The sequence below is a fragment of the Pleuronectes platessa genome, chromosome 5, assembly GCF_947347685.1.
Source record: "Pleuronectes platessa chromosome 5, fPlePla1.1, whole genome shotgun sequence".
Classification (NCBI taxonomy): Eukaryota; Metazoa; Chordata; class Actinopteri; order Pleuronectiformes; family Pleuronectidae; genus Pleuronectes; species Pleuronectes platessa.
In genome coordinates, this window is record NC_070630.1 from 26,621,813 (window position 1) to 26,639,946 (window position 18,134).

Genomic DNA, 18,134 nt, shown 5'->3' on the forward strand with positions numbered 1-18,134 from the left:
TGCCGCGGCCACCAATACATGGTGGCGTAATGCTAATTTTACAGTCATGCAGGCTATTAAGACAAATTGTTATGTGTGTTCCATGATGCCCTCATCCTCACACTCTTTTCGGGTTGTTAAGACAGGTCCCATGCCTAAACATACCCTACAATGTTTTGTCAATCTGGGCACCTTAGGATACATTGATGAGAGCCAGAGTGTCTACCCGGCAGAGGAATTAGACCTTCCCGACTTTACACACTCATGATGTTCAATTATTCACTGTTACTCCTAACTGTTTTTATGCCACAGCCACGTACGCACCAGGTTTGCGTTTTCCTGTTTGTTATGCCGCCAATGGCTCCCGCCATCTGGGCTCGTTTTCTTCCTCTATCTGTGATAGGATTTAGATTCCCTGTACGACAGTGGTTCCCAAACTTTTTACAGTCTCGTACCCCTTCAGACATTCAATCTCCAGCTAAGTACCCCCCCCCCCCCCCCCCCCAACGCACGTATACAGCCTATAACACTTGAAACTTTGAAATTGTCAGGGATTTCAGGACTTATAATAATCGTAGATGACAAAATAATGTCATCTATGAAATTCTTAAGGATCAACTAATCGATTGTCGATTAATTATGCCCATCCCTAGTTTTGACTAACGGTCACTAACCTACCTGTAACTTTTTTTGGCAGTGTAATTATTTTGCTGAATATGGGTATTTTTGGCAATGCGAGTTGGCTATTCAGACTATTTAATATTGCGCGATTATTTATAGCTCAGTTTGAAAATGTAATGGGCTTTTTCACTTTGAAAAAACGGATAAAATGTTCTCTCCACGCACACCCTGAACCACTTCGCGTACCCCTTGGGGTACATGTACCCCAGTTTGGGAACCGAGGATCTAGATTAACTAGATTTATCCCTGCCTTTCAATAGGGTTTTTAAAAGGACATTTTACTGATTTCCTAGGGAACAATCCTATTTAGGGGTAAGATTTCAAGCATAATCATTTGTTTGAAATGAGTCAAAAAGAAAATGTATTCAATGTTTACAAGAACTATGATCTGGTCCCATCTGTGCAATAAATGATTATATGTAAATTAAAGGCATTTACAGATGCAAGTGTCCATTTTCAACAAATGTTGCTATTAACAGAAAGTGTTTTCTTCATTTGCAGTGCGTTCAGCTCTCTCGGCCACCGTAACCATGTAATCCCACCCCGGAGCGGCCGGAGGCGGTGTGGAGCATCAGACAACACCGTGGTAGTCTCGCACTAAAGCGGAAGCAAGAAGTCCCTCAAACGTGTATCCAACATGTCCGACCTCAGTGTTGTTACTTGCTGAGACGCTACGAGCCGAGATATCTTTACTTCACTGCCCGCACATTAAAGTTGTCCAGCGACGGTTGAAGGAGCGTTAAAGCCTCAAAATGCCTGAGAGGAAGAAGAAGCTGACGAAGAAGAGGAGACACCCGTTCAATAAAGACACGGAGGCGGACTCTGACTGTACATCGTGCCCACTGACTTCAAACAGCGCTGCAAACGTTTTGCCTGCCATATTAGTGCCAGTGATTTCCCTCGAAGGACACATTTCCACGTGGTGGTTTGACCAAATTAAAACTGTTGTTGTAAAAACTCTTGAAAGCGACACATTTACCAATATGAAACAGGCATTATCGTTCCTTAATAGCATGAACGCTACTAGCCCCCCTATACCCCCCCCCCCCCCCAGATAGATCTAATTGATGTAGATAAATAGATGTACTTTATTTTTGTAACACACAGTTTCAGAAGCATCATCGGGGATTTTTCACTCAAACCGTTAAGTTTGAATTTAATGTTTATCTAAATTAAACTTGTACACTTAAAAAAAAAAAATAGGCATTTTCTGAATTTTTTTGAACGTTATCACTCAGGCTTTGTTCCTTTGATGAATGTCACTGAAGGTCACCAAAGCAGCAGCCATATACCTTTGAAGTCTGTCCCTACATAAGCTTCAGTTTTCAGTCAGTTTTCAGTCAGTTCTCTTCGGAATACTTGGCTCGTTGCACCTGAACTCTGTTCTTGCTCCTGAACTCTTTTCTTGCTCCTGAACTCTGTTCTTGCTCCTGAACTCGTTTCTTTGGATTTGCCTTTAAGAGAACTACGATTGATTTGAATCAACATGATCCCAACACACGTGGGCTTTCTCGGCGCTGCCTCCTACGAGTCCGTCAGCTGCGTCACTGCAAACTTTCAAGCCTTCGTGACGGATCTGAGTCACGAGGACTTGGACGTTGAGGAGAACCTGCAGGAAATGGTTGAGCTCATTTTCAAGAGGGCCGTGAAGAAACCAGACTCTGCTGCAGTCTTCGCGGAGCTGTGTCAACACCTCTCAGAAGTAAGTGATGCATCTATGACTGGAAGCTACTTTATCCTGTTTCTTACTTAGTTGGACACCTTGTATTTGTATGCAGGTTGTAACCTTAATTTAACACACTGATCCCTATGTATGTATGTGAGTTACATTAGTGTTAATATTCCTTTATGGTTTTCTCCTCTTCAGGTGGAGTTCCAATCCTTGTCTGACTGGTCAGCCAGCGTCTCCTTCAGGTCTCTGCTGGTTAAACACTGCCAGGCAGAGTTCATGAAGAACTTGGACAAGGAGGGCATTCATCAAGAGAGTTGGTCCTGCCTGAAGCCAGTCCAGGATGTGAGGGTCACCGACCGGCTGAGGGAAGAGCAACAGAACACCAAACCTTCCGGTCGCTTCCTCAATATGCTGAGGTTTATTGGGGAGCTGTTCCTCTCCAAGGTGCTGGCAGAGAAATCCATGCACTGCTGCATCAGGAGGCTGTTGCAGAAAGGAGACGGGCCGTCTCTTGAGGGCCTCTGTCAGCTCCTCCAGATGATCCAGCAGGACCTGGAGGTGGTGACGGAAAAGGAAGGGATGGACACCTACTATAACCAGCTGGACCATATCGCAGAGAAAGGGAAGAGGGCACCAAGGCTCTCCCTTTTGTTGAGGGAAACAGTGGATGCCAGGAAGATGGCATACTCCACCCCCCACTAAGTTTTTAATGAAAACTCATGTGGGAAATACAACTTATACACTTACACAACTTATACAGTGATGTTTGTAAATGGACACTAACCCCCCACTACAACCCCTGCTCCTACTCTGTATAATTTGCACTGGGTGACATCATGTCTGTACTCTGTTTCTGGTTTGTACTATGTTGTCGACTAATGAATAAAATGTTTTAAATTTAATTTGGGTGTTTTTATGTCTTGCATGCAGCTGCCCTCACATTTCAATTAAAACACATGTGGGAAATACAACTTATACAACTTTCCCAATAATCAATGAAAAGCACAGATGCCTGGAGAGTTTCTGGGACAACATTTGACAAAAGTACTTATTCTGAACTGAACATCAAATCCAAATGAGAATTCAGTAAAAAAAACATAATTGATCTCATATTTTATCTCCTAACAGCTGGTTGTGTACCACTAGTTTCACTTCAAGCTGTGAGGATATTCAATATAAGCCTCTGGAGAGTGATATTTATGAATGGACAAAAAGCTTGGCTTTATTATATCATCAGCAAGAGCATGATATTATTTGACAAGGACAGACAAACTGCAACTGTGTTGAATAACACTATTTTCAACCAATCCTTTAGACATTTCAGTGCATTTGTAATAAATACGGCATCAGAGGTCAGACTCCTAAAATTAGCTCAGTATCGTCTGCTGAAACTCAGAGACTCTGTCTGTGAGCTTATGTTTGTGCACTGGACTAAAAATGTGTTTCTTTTGGGAGACAAACTCGCAGCATATTTCAGGATTCCAGTAGCTTAAGTGTGACAGTTGTTGCATGGATGGGTTGGCCTGGCCTGCCAAAACGATCTATGCACTCACTACATGAAAAGTTATGCAACAGGCAGTACTGCACCGATTGTCTTCCTTGGCCCCATGAGCTTCTTCGAGTTATGTAAATATATAGTCATCACAAACAAGGCATTAAAATTAAGGCATATTACAACAGTGCTTTAAGGATTTATTTCTCTCATTTGCACACGTATAAAGAATATATTCATCGCTTCATGAGTTCCCAGATAATAGGATAGACAGACAAATAACTGAGATTATTCCTGAATAATGAGCAACTGAGAATTTGAAATTGTAGGACAGTCTGACACTGGGTCCGCACAATCCTGTCAGTGTCGGCTTTACTTAAGAGCATGCGATTCTGCTGTCTTCTTGCCATATCATGCACCAAAGAATGAGGCTGTGAATGAATAAATAAAAGAATAAATCATAAATATTAAGAAGTTGGGGAGACCAATTCAAATGAATGGAGGTTAATCTAGATCAGTGGTTCCCAAACTTTTTACAGTCTCGTACCCCTTCAGACATTCAATCTCCTACGTACCCCCCCCCCCCCCCCCCCCCCCCCCGACGCACGTATACAGCCTATAACACTTGAAACTTTGAAATTGTCAGGGATTTCAGGACTTATAATAATCGTAGATGACAAAATAATGTCATCTACAAAATTCTTAAGGATCAATGAATCGATTAATTATGCCCATCCCTAGTTTTGACTAACGGTCACTAACCTACCTGTAACTTTTTTTGGCAGTGTAATTATTTTGCTGAATATGGGTATTTTTGGCAATGCGAGTTGGCTATTCAGACTATTTAATATTGCGCGATTATTTATAGCTCAGTTTGAAAATGTAATGGGCTTTTTCACTTTGAAAACGCAGATAAAATGTTCTCCCCACGTACCCCCTGAACCACTTCGCGTACCCCATAGGGGTACATGTACCCCAGTTTGGGAACCGAGGCTGTACGATGATACGCGATTGCTATTGAGATTGATAAACACGTTGCGCCTTGAAACTTTGACTAAAAAGTCAAACTCAAAGGCAACTCCGGTCTGAGAAACCCTTTATTTCACATCTCGCGATAAATTTCCACAACATAAGTCTGTTAGTAAGTACTGTTATATTGTAAAAGCGAGTATGAGCAGTAGTATTAAAAGTACCAATCAAAGAAGTATGAAATGGCTTGAGAATCAATAACTCAAAATTTTCAGCAACTTTCAGGCAACTTTCCATGGGAATATTAAGCTCGGGAATTTGGGGAATTAAAAAAAAAAAAAAAAAAAAGATCCAGTGTCAGTGTGGCTTCTAGAGCCCCACCAACTACAGGAGACCATCCCCCCACACTTGTGAGTATCACAAACTGGCCGATGACCTGAGCGAACCAAGAACCCAAAGAGTTTGGTCCAGAAACGGACAAAGGGGCAGGTAGTTTTTCACTTTGTTTAAAAAAACATTTGGACTTTTCCACCAGTTTCCCAGTGAATGATTCACATTTAGAGAACTGATATATCAGTGTTTACAGATTGATTGAAGTGGACTTTCGTGGCTCGGCGAATGCACTCAGAGGTATATTGTACATCTTGTGTCATTCTGGTGTTTATGGATTAAGTCAACACACAAATGTCAGATTATTTGCTTGCCTGTAAATCAGTGATAGTATAGACGTCTTTGGAATAGAATTAGAATTAAAGGAAACATGTTGCGTGCTGTAGTTTAACAACTGATTGCCGGTTTCCCGTCAGACAACGTTGTTTCCTCTCATCAAAAAGTCAAAGACATCTTCCACAACATGAAATGATCATAATCTACAAAGACATATTTGATGGAATACTACATTTTCTTTTTTTCTGTATTAAATTTCCATCATTGCTATCACCATTATTTCAGATATCATATAATTCAAAATGTTCAGTAACTATAAGGATGACAGTTCTGTCTCGTGTAGGGACATGTGGTGACTTTTTATCACGTTGGCTTGGCAGCAACAGAAACGTATTGAATTACAAGCACCCTCAGAGTTGGGGTGTGAGGTTCCTGTGAAGAAGGAAACTGACTCACTGTCTAAGTGTGTTTGAGTGGCGCTGCTGGATGGGACCACGGGGCACTCTTTACTCAGTGTGCTGTCGTTATTCTGTGAGTACATCAATAACTTTTATTCTATGAATGCAAAGTGTTTATTAGATGTTTGCCAACCTCTGCAACAGCCGCTGAAACTGAAATGTCATTATCTATTTGCAGAGGTAACCAGGTGCATGTATTCTGTTACATGCACATAAATAACTTTATTTGAGACTAAATTGTGATTGATGGAGAACCGTTAGAAAACGGAAAGATTTTCTTTAAATTTATTATTTTATTCCTGAAAAATACAAATGTTATAACTAATTTGTTGTTTTAATTCCCAAAAGATAATTTAATATAAGAATGTTTGATTTAGAAACAAATCAAACATTTTGATGTTCTAATGGGAATTATAGACTTGAATATTGTCCTGATGATTATCAGAGAAACAATCATCTGATCCACATGAATTTAAATAAATGGATCAAACACAGAAGATTACTGATATTTGAACTCCTTTATTGATTGAGTTATTGATTCTCAAGACATTTCATACTTCTTTGATTGGTACTTTTAATACTAATGCTCATACTCGCTTTTACAATATAACAGTACTTACTAACAGACTTATGTGGTGGAAATTAAACAATGAGCTATAAAAATATCATTCAAAACTCTATTTTAAAGATGTGTGGGATGCAGCACAGGCTGCACGTTGAATTTCAACCCTGCACTCTGCATTTCTCTACACATGCACAGATAATTCCCAGCATCCTGCACACTCCAGCAGGGCTATTGAGGCCTGCTGGAGTGTGCAGGACTAGTCAGGTAAGTTTCGATGATATTACTGGGGGAAATATATTACCATGCTGATTGAGGATTGTTCATCTGTTCATCTAGCCTATTTCTATTCATTTATCCATCAATTGTAAAATATTTTTAAAGACGATTCCAATTGTTTGGCCAACTGTTTCTCTGGCATTGCATTGGTGTTTTATTACAAGCTTTTTTCTCATCTTATTCTACAGAGCAATGCCACAATGCACTATCTCGTGTGGAGACATTTCACCCCAGCTAATGTAGAAGGAAAGGCTTGTGTTAAGAATGACACAAAGATGCAGAAGCATATTGTCAAGTGCCCTAAGTTTCCTCAGGGCTCAAATCAGCCTATGAAAAAACAAAATGTTTATATTTATGTCTGTATTCGACAAGGTAAATACAGTTAGTATAAATTACCCACACAATTTCCAGTTTATTCCCGTATATTCCCGTATATTCCCATTAATTCCCATGGAAATTTTCCAACGTTGAATATTCACAGAATTTTGCAACCCTAGCTGCTCATCTTTGCTACACTCATCTCCTTTGTCAGTATGTTTCTGGCCTGGTTGTACAGGATCCCGTCTGGCCTGACTAAGCTGCCTGAGTTCAGCAGTTGTTGTGATTTTAAATATTAGCTTCTCTGTGTATGTGTCTGTGAAGAGGCATTAGAACTGAAACTCAACAATAAAGCATGAACAGTTTGAGCCAGATAATGGCCTTCACACAAATGATTTATAAATAACCTTTGCTGCGTATTGTTAATAATGAATCTTTTACTTGTTCTCATTTCTAACTTTTTATATTAAAAGCATAACTCCCTTGGATTCATTTGACATCACATAGAGTTCAAGCAGATGTCCCAGGTTCGGAATGACATTGTTTTGTTTCGTTGTTTTGGTTTCGAGGATCCTAATGTTTACACAAACATACATACATACAGCTGATAAAGCAGTAACACAATATTCTTTACTCCAATGAAAACACCACTGACCTACAATGTGCTGTGTCAATGCTGGTGTATCTACTGTTATAAAATATTACAGACGCCGGCTGTTGGATCTGTTTTGATGCGACTTGAGACTTCCCCGAGGCTGCTAGGGTTCATAGCAGCCATTTGATCAGTGTTGCCATAGTTACTTTGAAAAAGTAACTTAGTTACTTTACAAGTTACTTGATTTTAAAAGTAACTAAGTTAGATTACAAGTTACTTGATTTTAAAAGTAACTAAGTTAGATTACAAGTTACTTTATTAGTTACATTCAGCAGCTGCCGACAACACCCCCGCCGCCTCAACATAAAAATGACAACCGGTTTGGCCAACACTAACTTTATTAGACACCGCCGGAGGCCCCCCCCCCCCCCCCCCCCCCCCCCGCGCGAACGGAGGGTTCCCCTAACGGGCGCTGTAGCTGAGGTGATCCGCGAGAAGAGCCCGACACACGTCCAGAGTCGCTGTCGCCGACCGTCGTACCCGGTCCCCTCCAACCGGTCCCCGCCTTCCGCAGCGCCGACGGACACCGCCCCGCGGCATACTATAAGGAAAGCCCCCGCACCGCGGACGAGCACCTCCCCCCCTAAAAAAACGTCGAGGAGTGCAGCACACCGAGCCTCCGGCGGCGTGGTGAGGAGGGCGACGGGGCGACTGCTCCCCCAGCCGCAGGACGTGCCCAGCGGGCTAACCACAAATACCGAAATAGTAACGCAAGGTGACTTGGACAAGTAACTTTAATCTGATTACTGGTTTGGAAATAGTAACGCGTTAGATTACTCGTTACTGAAAAAAGTGGTCAGATTAGAGTAACGCGTTACTAAGTAGCGCGTTACCGGCATCACTGCATTTGATTGATTGCTTCATCCATCAACTCAGTGTGGCAGGTGGAAAACAATGACTGATCAAAGAAGAAGAATAAATAAAAATAGATAGAAATAGTAAACAATGTTCCCTTTATGTAACACGCCTTTAATGTTGGTCATCTGATCTGTTGATATCATTAGCCTATGACGTACAGATCACAGGATCAGTTGACCATTTGTCCTTTTTAGATATTTTATGTCAAGGTGCACCACCACCAATGACAGGTTAATAAATACAAGCCCAATAACTTTATCAAATTTTTGCAAATCTATGACTTAAAAATTGTGAATTTTGGGGCTATAATCTAAGAATAGCTAACATGGCAACATTTTACATATTTATTTAAGAATTCCAATTCGTAAACAGAATAACATCAATATGAATGTGTGTAGTCCATATACTCCTTATATTGAAATATACAATCCAGCTAATTTAAGTAATGTAGTGTTTTTATATTATAACAACAGTAAATAAACTCTTAAACTCCTACCTTACCAAAATACTTGCTGTAAGGTTAAGTCTGATGTTGTCCTGTTTTTATTTTGAATAGAAAAGCACAGTGAAGTCATGGATGTGAAAAAGCAGAACCTCAGGAAGCCAGCATCTGCTCTCAAGAGGGATTGTAGTATTGATGATGCACACAAGTGGCAAGAATCAACATTATCTGGGAAGGAGAAAGGTATTCTATTCAACCTGATTTCATATTTGTGAGATTGGAAATGCTTTTTTTCTTTCGAATGTAAATATATTGATTTTTTATTCTATCTAAATACACTTGGCACTCTCACCCCAAATACAAAAACCCAAGGAACTGTTCAAAGCCGAAGCGTGAAGTTTCCTCCGAACAAGCCCCAGCAGGTTTCAGACCCAAGGACCCTGTCTAACAACCAGATCTGCATCAGCGAGCTGAAGAACCGGAGGGCGGATCTATTGCAGCAGCTGAGTGAGATGCTGAATGAGAACAGACAGCTGAAGACTCTCCAACATCGCCACAATGTGGCACTGCAGCGCTACCAAAGTGCTGATAACGGTATTTATATGGTAGGTTGGTGTTGGTTATGTTCTTCTGGTGTCTTCAATGCTCATTCAGGTCTGAATCATTACCAATAGTTGTGTGCACAGAACTGTCGAAGACAAACAACACAGGTGGTGGTTTCCCATCCTTAAAATTTTCAATGCTTTTATCTTCCTCATGTATTTGAAATCTGCTCCCATGTATTACCCAATTTTAAAAATCTATGTTTTTTCTCTCAAAACCGAATTTGATGTGTTTTTAATAATCTTTCTCAAATTCTTAAGTTCTCTGTTATTAACTTTATGACATTCCTATTCAAAGACCATTGTCAAACAAACAAACGAGGTCCAGACCCTGACTTCTTTGCTCCGTCAAACCCGTGCCTGTCGTAACAACACGGCAGCTAAGCTAAACGCCACAGAGGATAGGTTGCTGAACACAAACGACTCTCTTCAGCACCTGCAGCTCCTCAGCCAAGATCACAACCTACTGGAGCAAGAGCAGCTCACCTGCATGATGGCCGAGGTCTCTGCCAATCTGGAGCAGAAGAACAAGAGGATAAAGGTACAAGGGGATGAGTGGGATGGCTGTGGGTTTGGGAATCCAGTGTCCAGCCACAGAACTCAAACCAGCATCCGTAATTTAAGCTCAAATATTTTTATTATAACCCCTGAGGTTTTAATTGGTAATGTAGATTTTTATGATTTCATTTCTTTGGTTAATTTTCTCTTTTTGTATTCTAGGACTTAGAGAGGTATGCTCGGTTGAGCAGAGCCTGGTTCAATTTTCAGTCAGCCTCTGGGCAAAGAATGTTCAACATTACAATGAGCTGTTCCTGCCCAGAGCATAACCTAACCCAGGATAGACTGGTAAGTTGAAAAAACATGCTTTCTAGTTCTCGGTAATATATTATGGGGCAAGCTTGTATCTTCTAAGATGTCACTAGTAGCTTCCAGTATTTTTGTGTCATATACAAGTTGAGGTCAAACCAAGCATTTGTGGGAGAATTAGTTGTTTAAACGTTTTCACCTATGATTCAGTGGCCATTTTAGCCTGAAATTTCTGGTGGGGCAATTTTGTATGACGTCATGTCACCGTCATAAAAATAGAGGGAGCTGATTATTATAAGCAGTAGGCCTATATAGACCAGTAAGATGAACTATGGGCTGCATTTTGAGTTCCAGCAAGGAGAAGAAATCCTACTTCATATACATTTCAGACGCTTTAGCGCTCAGCGCGACACAAACATGTTGTCTATAATACAGCATTATAGTAAAATGATTGCAACAAAGTAAAAAGATTAGACCGACACATAGCTTCACATCAACGTCAACATCAATTCTCTGAATAAAGAGCTTTAGGAGATGTAATGCTACTTTAAACAGCTGCTCTTAAAATGCAGATGTGATTTTAAATACTCAGTTGATCACAGTAGATCTGTTACTGCAGAATAATAATCTGTGTAACGTAGTCAGGTCAAATGGGTTGACGAGTGAAACAACTTTAATGAACATTAGACATCTTACGTGGTGGAGCTTATTCTCCAAACACACTCATCCTCATCAACTCTAACGCTTTTCCTCGCTGGCTGGACCGGATCATGTCGGATCATGTCGGTTCATGTCGGGTCAATAACTCTGTACGGTCCCGTTAGCATCGCCTGCAGGCTAGCGGAGCTAAACAAGCCATGTACAGGTACCTGCTCATCACTACTAACACATAAATACAATACTAAACTTGACTTACCACAGAAACGGGAGCACAGACGTCTCTAGCTTTTCTGTCAGGAGAACAAATCGAAGATCAAACCGTATTATTCATCCGATATGAGAGTGAAACCTCTCCACATCCCGGGTCATTTTCACTGAGGGGGGGTAGTCTGTTAGCCTGTTAGCGTGTTAGCTCTGGTGAGGCCGAGCAGGCAACAGGCTAGGAGCTGGAGTCGCGTTCGCATTATTCAAGTCGAGTTGCTAGGCAGATTTCGTGGGGCAAATCTGAAAGTGCCCCATCTCCCAATGTTAACTTCGGCCTGTGTGGTTCATGTTCATTGGTGTTTCCATGGCAACAGTATTAAGCTTGGGTCATTACCCCACGAGCAGAGACGGACGGCAAGAGAGAAGCGTTTCACAGAGCAACCACACAGACAGAAACACACACGAATCAAATGACTCCAAAACAAGACTATAATGCTTGTGAGTCAAGATTATTCACACACACATTCAAGCTAGTTTGCATATAAAATAAAATATAATATATTTTGCCACAAAGTACAGATGTATTGAGCTTTCTGCACAACAGCGCCATCTGGATCTGGTGGGGTAATGTAGAAACGCCACTGCTGTGATTGATCACCATGAGTGAACCAATGATACTGAGGACTTTATGCTTGAGGTTGAAGGTGGACACCAGTGATACTTACAGATTGTTGTTTATGCTTTATATAAGCATTTTGCAGACACATATTCGTGACTATCAAATTATTTTTGATAGTGTTCCAATGAACTGTCACACCTTTGCTTATTTAAGATATCAGACTATATATTTATTTCAGTTTTTGCTTTCCCTTCTATAGGATGAAGGGTGTAATCTACAAACACAGAAAATCCTGAAAAGGATGGCCCCGTTAAGTAAGACTTAGAAACACAAAATAAAAAAGAACAAGTTGTTGTTGTCACACACAAGATATTGTCTGACACACACATCTGATTCACAGCAAGTCAAAGCAAGGAAATTCAAACTTATGGATTAGTTCTTCCCCCCACTGAGGCTTTGGGTCCTGTTAAGTCAGAAATGTATGAGACTGTGCAACTGGAGGAGCAGCAAGAGGAGCAGCAGGAGGAGCAGCAGGAGGAGCAGCAGGAGGAGCAGCAGCAGTTGGAGCAGCAGTTGGAGCAGCTGGAGGAGCTGCTGGATGACCAGGATAATGAACAGCTAGATATGCTGCTGGAGGAGCTGCTTTGGGAGCAGCTGGAGGATCAGGAAGATTTGCAGCTGGAGGAGCAGGAAGATGCGCAGCTAGAGGAGCAGGAACATAAGCAGCTGAAGGAGCAGCACGAGGAGCAGGAAGACGAGCAGCTGGAGGAACAGGAAGATGAGCAGGAGGATAAGCAGAAGAACCCTGAAAACTGGGTATGTCATTGAAATATGTGTATATGTGTATTTTCAATGTTTTGAATTTTTGTCCTCGATGTATTGCAGAATATAATAACTGTAAAATAAATTACTCTGAAGACTTTCAGATCTATATTTTTGTCATTTATCTATTTCTTTTGTTGTCTGAAAAACTATGTTTAGTCTAACAAAGCCTGTCTATCATTTCAGTGCTGTTACGACCCAGTGCAGGCGTCTTTGGATACTGAAATAGAAGATCCAACAAATTCCATAAAGAGTCATGTTGATGACCCTGCTGAGGAATTCTCAGAGTCACCAGTGGCATCAGAGGCCCCGATGGCTTTCAAAGAAAAGCAGAAAATACAGGAACATGTCTTTAAGGAGTCTCTGAAAATGCTCACCAAACCCAAACAAAACCATTCATTCAAGCAAACTATTGATAACCTGCACAAAGGAATACCTGCCTTCAGATGTGAGTATGTACGGAACCCAACGAGATCTCAAGCCATCGGGAGCAGGATTCGTAAACTTTCTCCTAAAAGCCCACAATCTGGAAAACCCACACGACGTGTTACATGCAGTCCTCTGAATAGGAATGCCACAATGAGGAAGTTTTCACACTGGGTAATAAACCGGTGAAAACATTGGTGTTACCGATATTTCATCTGGAGATCTGTAGAGCACTTATAACATTTATGATCTATAACTTCGTATTTTGTGCTGCACTCTGCACTTCTCTTTCTGTCTCTCTCTCTTTTGTGAGGAAATCTTTGCATTTCATTGATAAAAATAAACATCTGAGCGAACCTCTGAACCTCTCACTGCCATATAACATAGAATCTTCATCAGCCAAAACACCACTTAAAACCAAAGTATCCAGAGTATGTTGTTAAAAGATGAGGGATGATTCAGATGCTTTCTGTTTCTATGCACTCCAAGAAGTGAAACACCAGTTGGCGGTGGGGCTGCCATCTGTTTCTGTCTATGCCATTTGTGGTGTATGAATGTTTTTTAGAAAGAAATGCTCTAACTAGGTAACTCTAAATAACATTTGGCAGATTAGAATTTGTTGTACAATATTACATTGTTACAAATTTGTGTAAGTTTTAACAAAATAAGCTGACTAGGTGAGTGACTATGGAGTTATAATTTTAAATGAACACTAGCTCCTGACAGTTTGGATGCTGCCTGCAGAGTCCTGTGAACAGCCGTTAACCGAAAATTCTTCTTCATGACCCCATGGTCTTTGGACCCTATATGGTCTTCTTGATATATGCCTTGTGCAACGTATTTTCTGTTTGGCCTAAGGACCTTAATTTGTGTTTGTCACGCTGACTTAAAATTCTGTTCAGTCGTTGGATGTGACATTTTTTTGGGCCTTTCATATAATTTGGTCTTCGGACCTTGATTTGCGTTTAGTCTAATTATCTTGTATTTAAGTTTGGTCCCTTGCTGACCTGTATTTCGTTATTGACATCCCTCGTTCAACGTGCACTATATCACTCACTGGTTTGGTTGTGCCAATAATGTAAGCAAATTGTCCATTTTAAATATGCCCTTTCTTCAGATCTTTCAAACTTGTTGCATACTAGGGGTGCAATGATTAATCGAAGTAGTCGACAGAAATGGATTACAAAAATGGTCGCAGACGAATTTAATGGTCGATGATTTGCTTGTTACGTCATAGCAAGTGTTTTTCCTGCCGTGTAGCTGAACTAAACGTTGATCTACTGGAGGTTCTGATCGCGCATGTGCAATAGCGACAAAACATGGAACAAGGGCGGTGTCCGTTGCAACACTATCGTTTACCAGAAAGTCAAAAGTATTGGAGAACTTCACCCTTAACATAGCACCAAAAAAAAATACCTGCAATATTTGTAAGGCGGAACTTGCTTTCCGTGGAAGCAGGACACGTGCATTTGAAGAGGAGGCATGTTTGACATCATAACGTCGATGCAGACTCGCCTCGGTAAGATATCCTGTTATCTAGTTTGCTATATAAACGTATGTACCTGTGCTCAAGATTCTAGAATCCATTACAAAAATATAGTTTAAACTTTTTTTTTACGAGTTTAAAAGCGTAATGTTATCCTATTGCCTGACAAACATCTATTTTAATCACAATTATGCAGTCTGAAGAAGACGATTTCAATAGTACCCTAATTAGCAGCAAAGTTTATTAAAAGACATTTTTTAGTGAAGTATCGATCTTTATCGTCTTTATTTTCACTCATCACATGCAGCGAACAACACCAAGATAAATGTAAAAGCTGTTGGCTAAATAAGAGCAATTGAGAATTTGTGTGATTCATAATCCGATTAGTCGCTTAATCGTTTCAATAATCGATAGATTAATCGACTATCAGAATAGTCGTAAATTGCAGCCCTATTCAGACACGGTCTTTGTGACCTTGTATGGTCTCCGGACCCCATACGGTCTTTGCAACGTAAAAATGGCAGCACGATAATTTACATTAGGTGCTAAGGACGTTTATTTCTGTTTGTCAAGCTGAATTAATTTCCTTTCAGTCGCTGTTTTTTTATAATTTCTGTTGGCACTTTATATTATTTGAACCTTGAGCATTCATTTCCGTTTGGTCAAATTACCTTTTATCTTAATTTGGTATTTGCTGACCTTTTTTGTTATGTTCTACATTTTAGACCGAATATCACTCATGCACATGATATTTGGTTTATAAACACTTTTATTTGGTTCTATGCTCACCTCAATTTCTTTCAATTATGATTTTTACTTCGTTTGGTCGCCCAGATCTTAATCTCTATGGCTTCTCTATCACTTGGGCTGCAGCTGTATTCTAGCAAGAACTGTATCACCTCAATATAGTTATTTTATACATTTTCTAGTTATCGTCTGTGCTTCCTAAGGTATGAGTTCTTTATTTTCTCATTGCCTAGAATACTACATTTAAAAGCTAAGAATAATTCATTAATTTAATTTCTCTGTCAAAGTTATCCATCATCTTCACTTTCTTTCCCTTCTCTTCTTATTTTTTTGAGTTTTTCCTATACCAGTGGTTCTCAACCTTTTTTCAGTGATTTCAGCCGAGTACCCCCTAACCAGCGAAAAAACATTTTTGATCAAACACAGTGCTGTGCCGTTAGTGTCTGATTTATTAAATTTTGTAACTAGACACTTTCAAAGTACAACTCATTGGCAGTGGTCTCTATTGAACAATTTGGAAATAAAAAGATATACATCTCAATTATAAATAGAGATGTGTGCACATAAAAACAAATATCAACATAAAGTGCCCTCTTTCGGGATCATAACAAAGATATGTTCTCAAACTGAAATCATGAACTTACTCATAAACACTTCTTCACAAAAAGAAATAATTATCTCAATTATAAATAAAGATTTGTGCACATAAAAATACTTAACAACTTAAACGGCCCTCTTTGCTTTCGCATTTACATTTCAGTGAGAAACTTGTGCTTGTGCTTCACTGAGGATCTTTGTCAGTCTTGGTGGCAGGGAAGCAACTGCTGTGATCAAGCTCTTCTCCAGGCACAGTCTGTTTCTTTGCTTTGTTTTGATCACAGTCATTGCAAAAAAGGAGGCCTCACATAAATATGGGGAGGCAAAGGGTAGTAGCTGCTCCAAAGCTGTCTGTCCCAGGTCAGGGTGCTCCTGCTTCACACACACCCAAAACTGTGTGAGTGCGGATGTGGCAAACTTCATCTGGAGGCCACAGTCAGATGACACTTCCAGGAGTTTTTCCTGATAAATGACAGGTAGCTTGCTTCCATTTGCTTCACCCAATCCAGCTGTGCAGATTTCTCCTCCATGTCAGGAAAGTAGGGATGAAAATCTTGAATCAAGTTGGTCAAATGTCCCATTATGACCGACTTGACTGGAGCTCGATCCACATCCTCACTAGAGAGAAAATGATCCAACTGCAGAGGCCCTTCTGCACAGCTCCGCTTTCTTCAGGAAGCCACCCACCTTGTCATACAGGTTTAAAATGCTGGTGTGCTTGCCCTGCAGAGACATATTCAGTTTGTTCAGTTTGCTGAATATATCCGCCAGATAGCACAGCTTTGCAAGCCAGTCTGTGTCCTGGAACAAGGTGGCATGGGGAGATCTGTGCTCAATCAGAAAGGTGTGTACTTCATGTAACACTTACTGCTAGTTGCAGTTAAGTTGGAAACAGGACCAGAGTCTAAGTTCGTGGGAGCAGTAAAAAAGTTAAACAATAGAAATATAAATATAATGAACACACCAGACCATAGAATAAGTTGAAATGCCGGACTTTTATATAAGAATAGAAAAAGTAGTTTTAGATAGAATGATAAACAGGCAACATATAACACATTTGCAATACAACTAACACAAGGAAAAAAACAATATTCATTCAATGCAATATAATCAATATCAAGTATAATTCCTCTGCATGCATGAAGCTACGATGCTAGCATGGATGCTAAGCTCCTCGCGATCTTTCAGTCAGTCTAAATCTCTTTTCAAATGTCCAAAAAAACCACAGTCCACCGACAAAGACAGAATAGAACGCAAACACTTTTAGAAAATAAAATAAAAGTTAACAACAGTCCAAATCCAGGTTTTCTAGTAACTTTAGTTCACTGTTTGCAAACCAGTCTCTTTTTCTCTGTCTCCCTGTCTTCCACCTGCCGTTCTACGGAGCAGGAGAACTACCTGGTTTCCCATTGGCTGTGGCAACTGTGCTTTCTTAAAGCAACAGTGCACTTTAAACTACTTTCACAACTAATAATATGGATCCTTATTGTATTAGTTTTGATATTTGTTTGTGTTTGGTTAAACATTTTAATCAGATCAAATCATGGATTTTATAACTAATATCAACGTAACTCAGGTAAATTTTAATAATATTTATTCAATTATTTATTCACTAATTTATGTTCTAAATCATGTTTCTTTTTAACCTGGGTTACATTCAGATCGTAATTCCAACAGCCGATTGAGTTTTCTCCCTTGAGAGAGCCAGCGCACTTCTGTGTGCAGCAGCAGTTGTGTGTGTTTAGCTCCCATGTTTTCACAGAGGCGGCGAAACAGTCGTACATTACGTGGCCTTGACTTTATGAAGTTGATCACTTTGATGCTGTCGTTCAAAACGTCATGTAACACAGGGCTCATTTTCTTGGACACTATGAGTCCTCTCGCGCAGCCTGTCATTGATGTTGCGGCATCCTTGCAGATGCTCCTATCAGATTCTGCCCCAGTCTCTTCTAGACAATCTTGCGTATCCTGTATCATGTTCATTGCCCAGCAATTCTTGGGCAGATATTCAAATCCAACTCCTAAAAAGGAAACCCAACCAAAACTTAGTGTGAATATGATACAGGAGTAAACAAGTGTCTCCAGATGATAAACGTTTGGAGGTTGTTGTTTCACTCCTGCATTAGAGAACAG

The 18,134-nt window shown here is 40.2% G+C and overlaps 1 protein-coding gene across 1 annotated transcript; it reads left to right on the top strand.

Annotated features, from left to right (window-relative positions):
* Nucleotides 1-1,150: 1,150 nt before the first annotated feature.
* On the top strand, nt 1,151-3,234 carry LOC128440330 (eukaryotic translation initiation factor 4 gamma 1). The gene is made up of 2 exons (XM_053423017.1): nt 1,151-2,362; nt 2,528-3,234. Exons 1-2 carry the CDS (start codon nt 2,147-2,149, stop codon nt 3,032-3,034), a joined length of 723 nt encoding a protein of 240 aa, XP_053278992.1. The 5' UTR covers nt 1,151-2,146; the 3' UTR covers nt 3,035-3,234.
* Nucleotides 3,235-18,134: the final 14,900 nt, after the last annotated feature.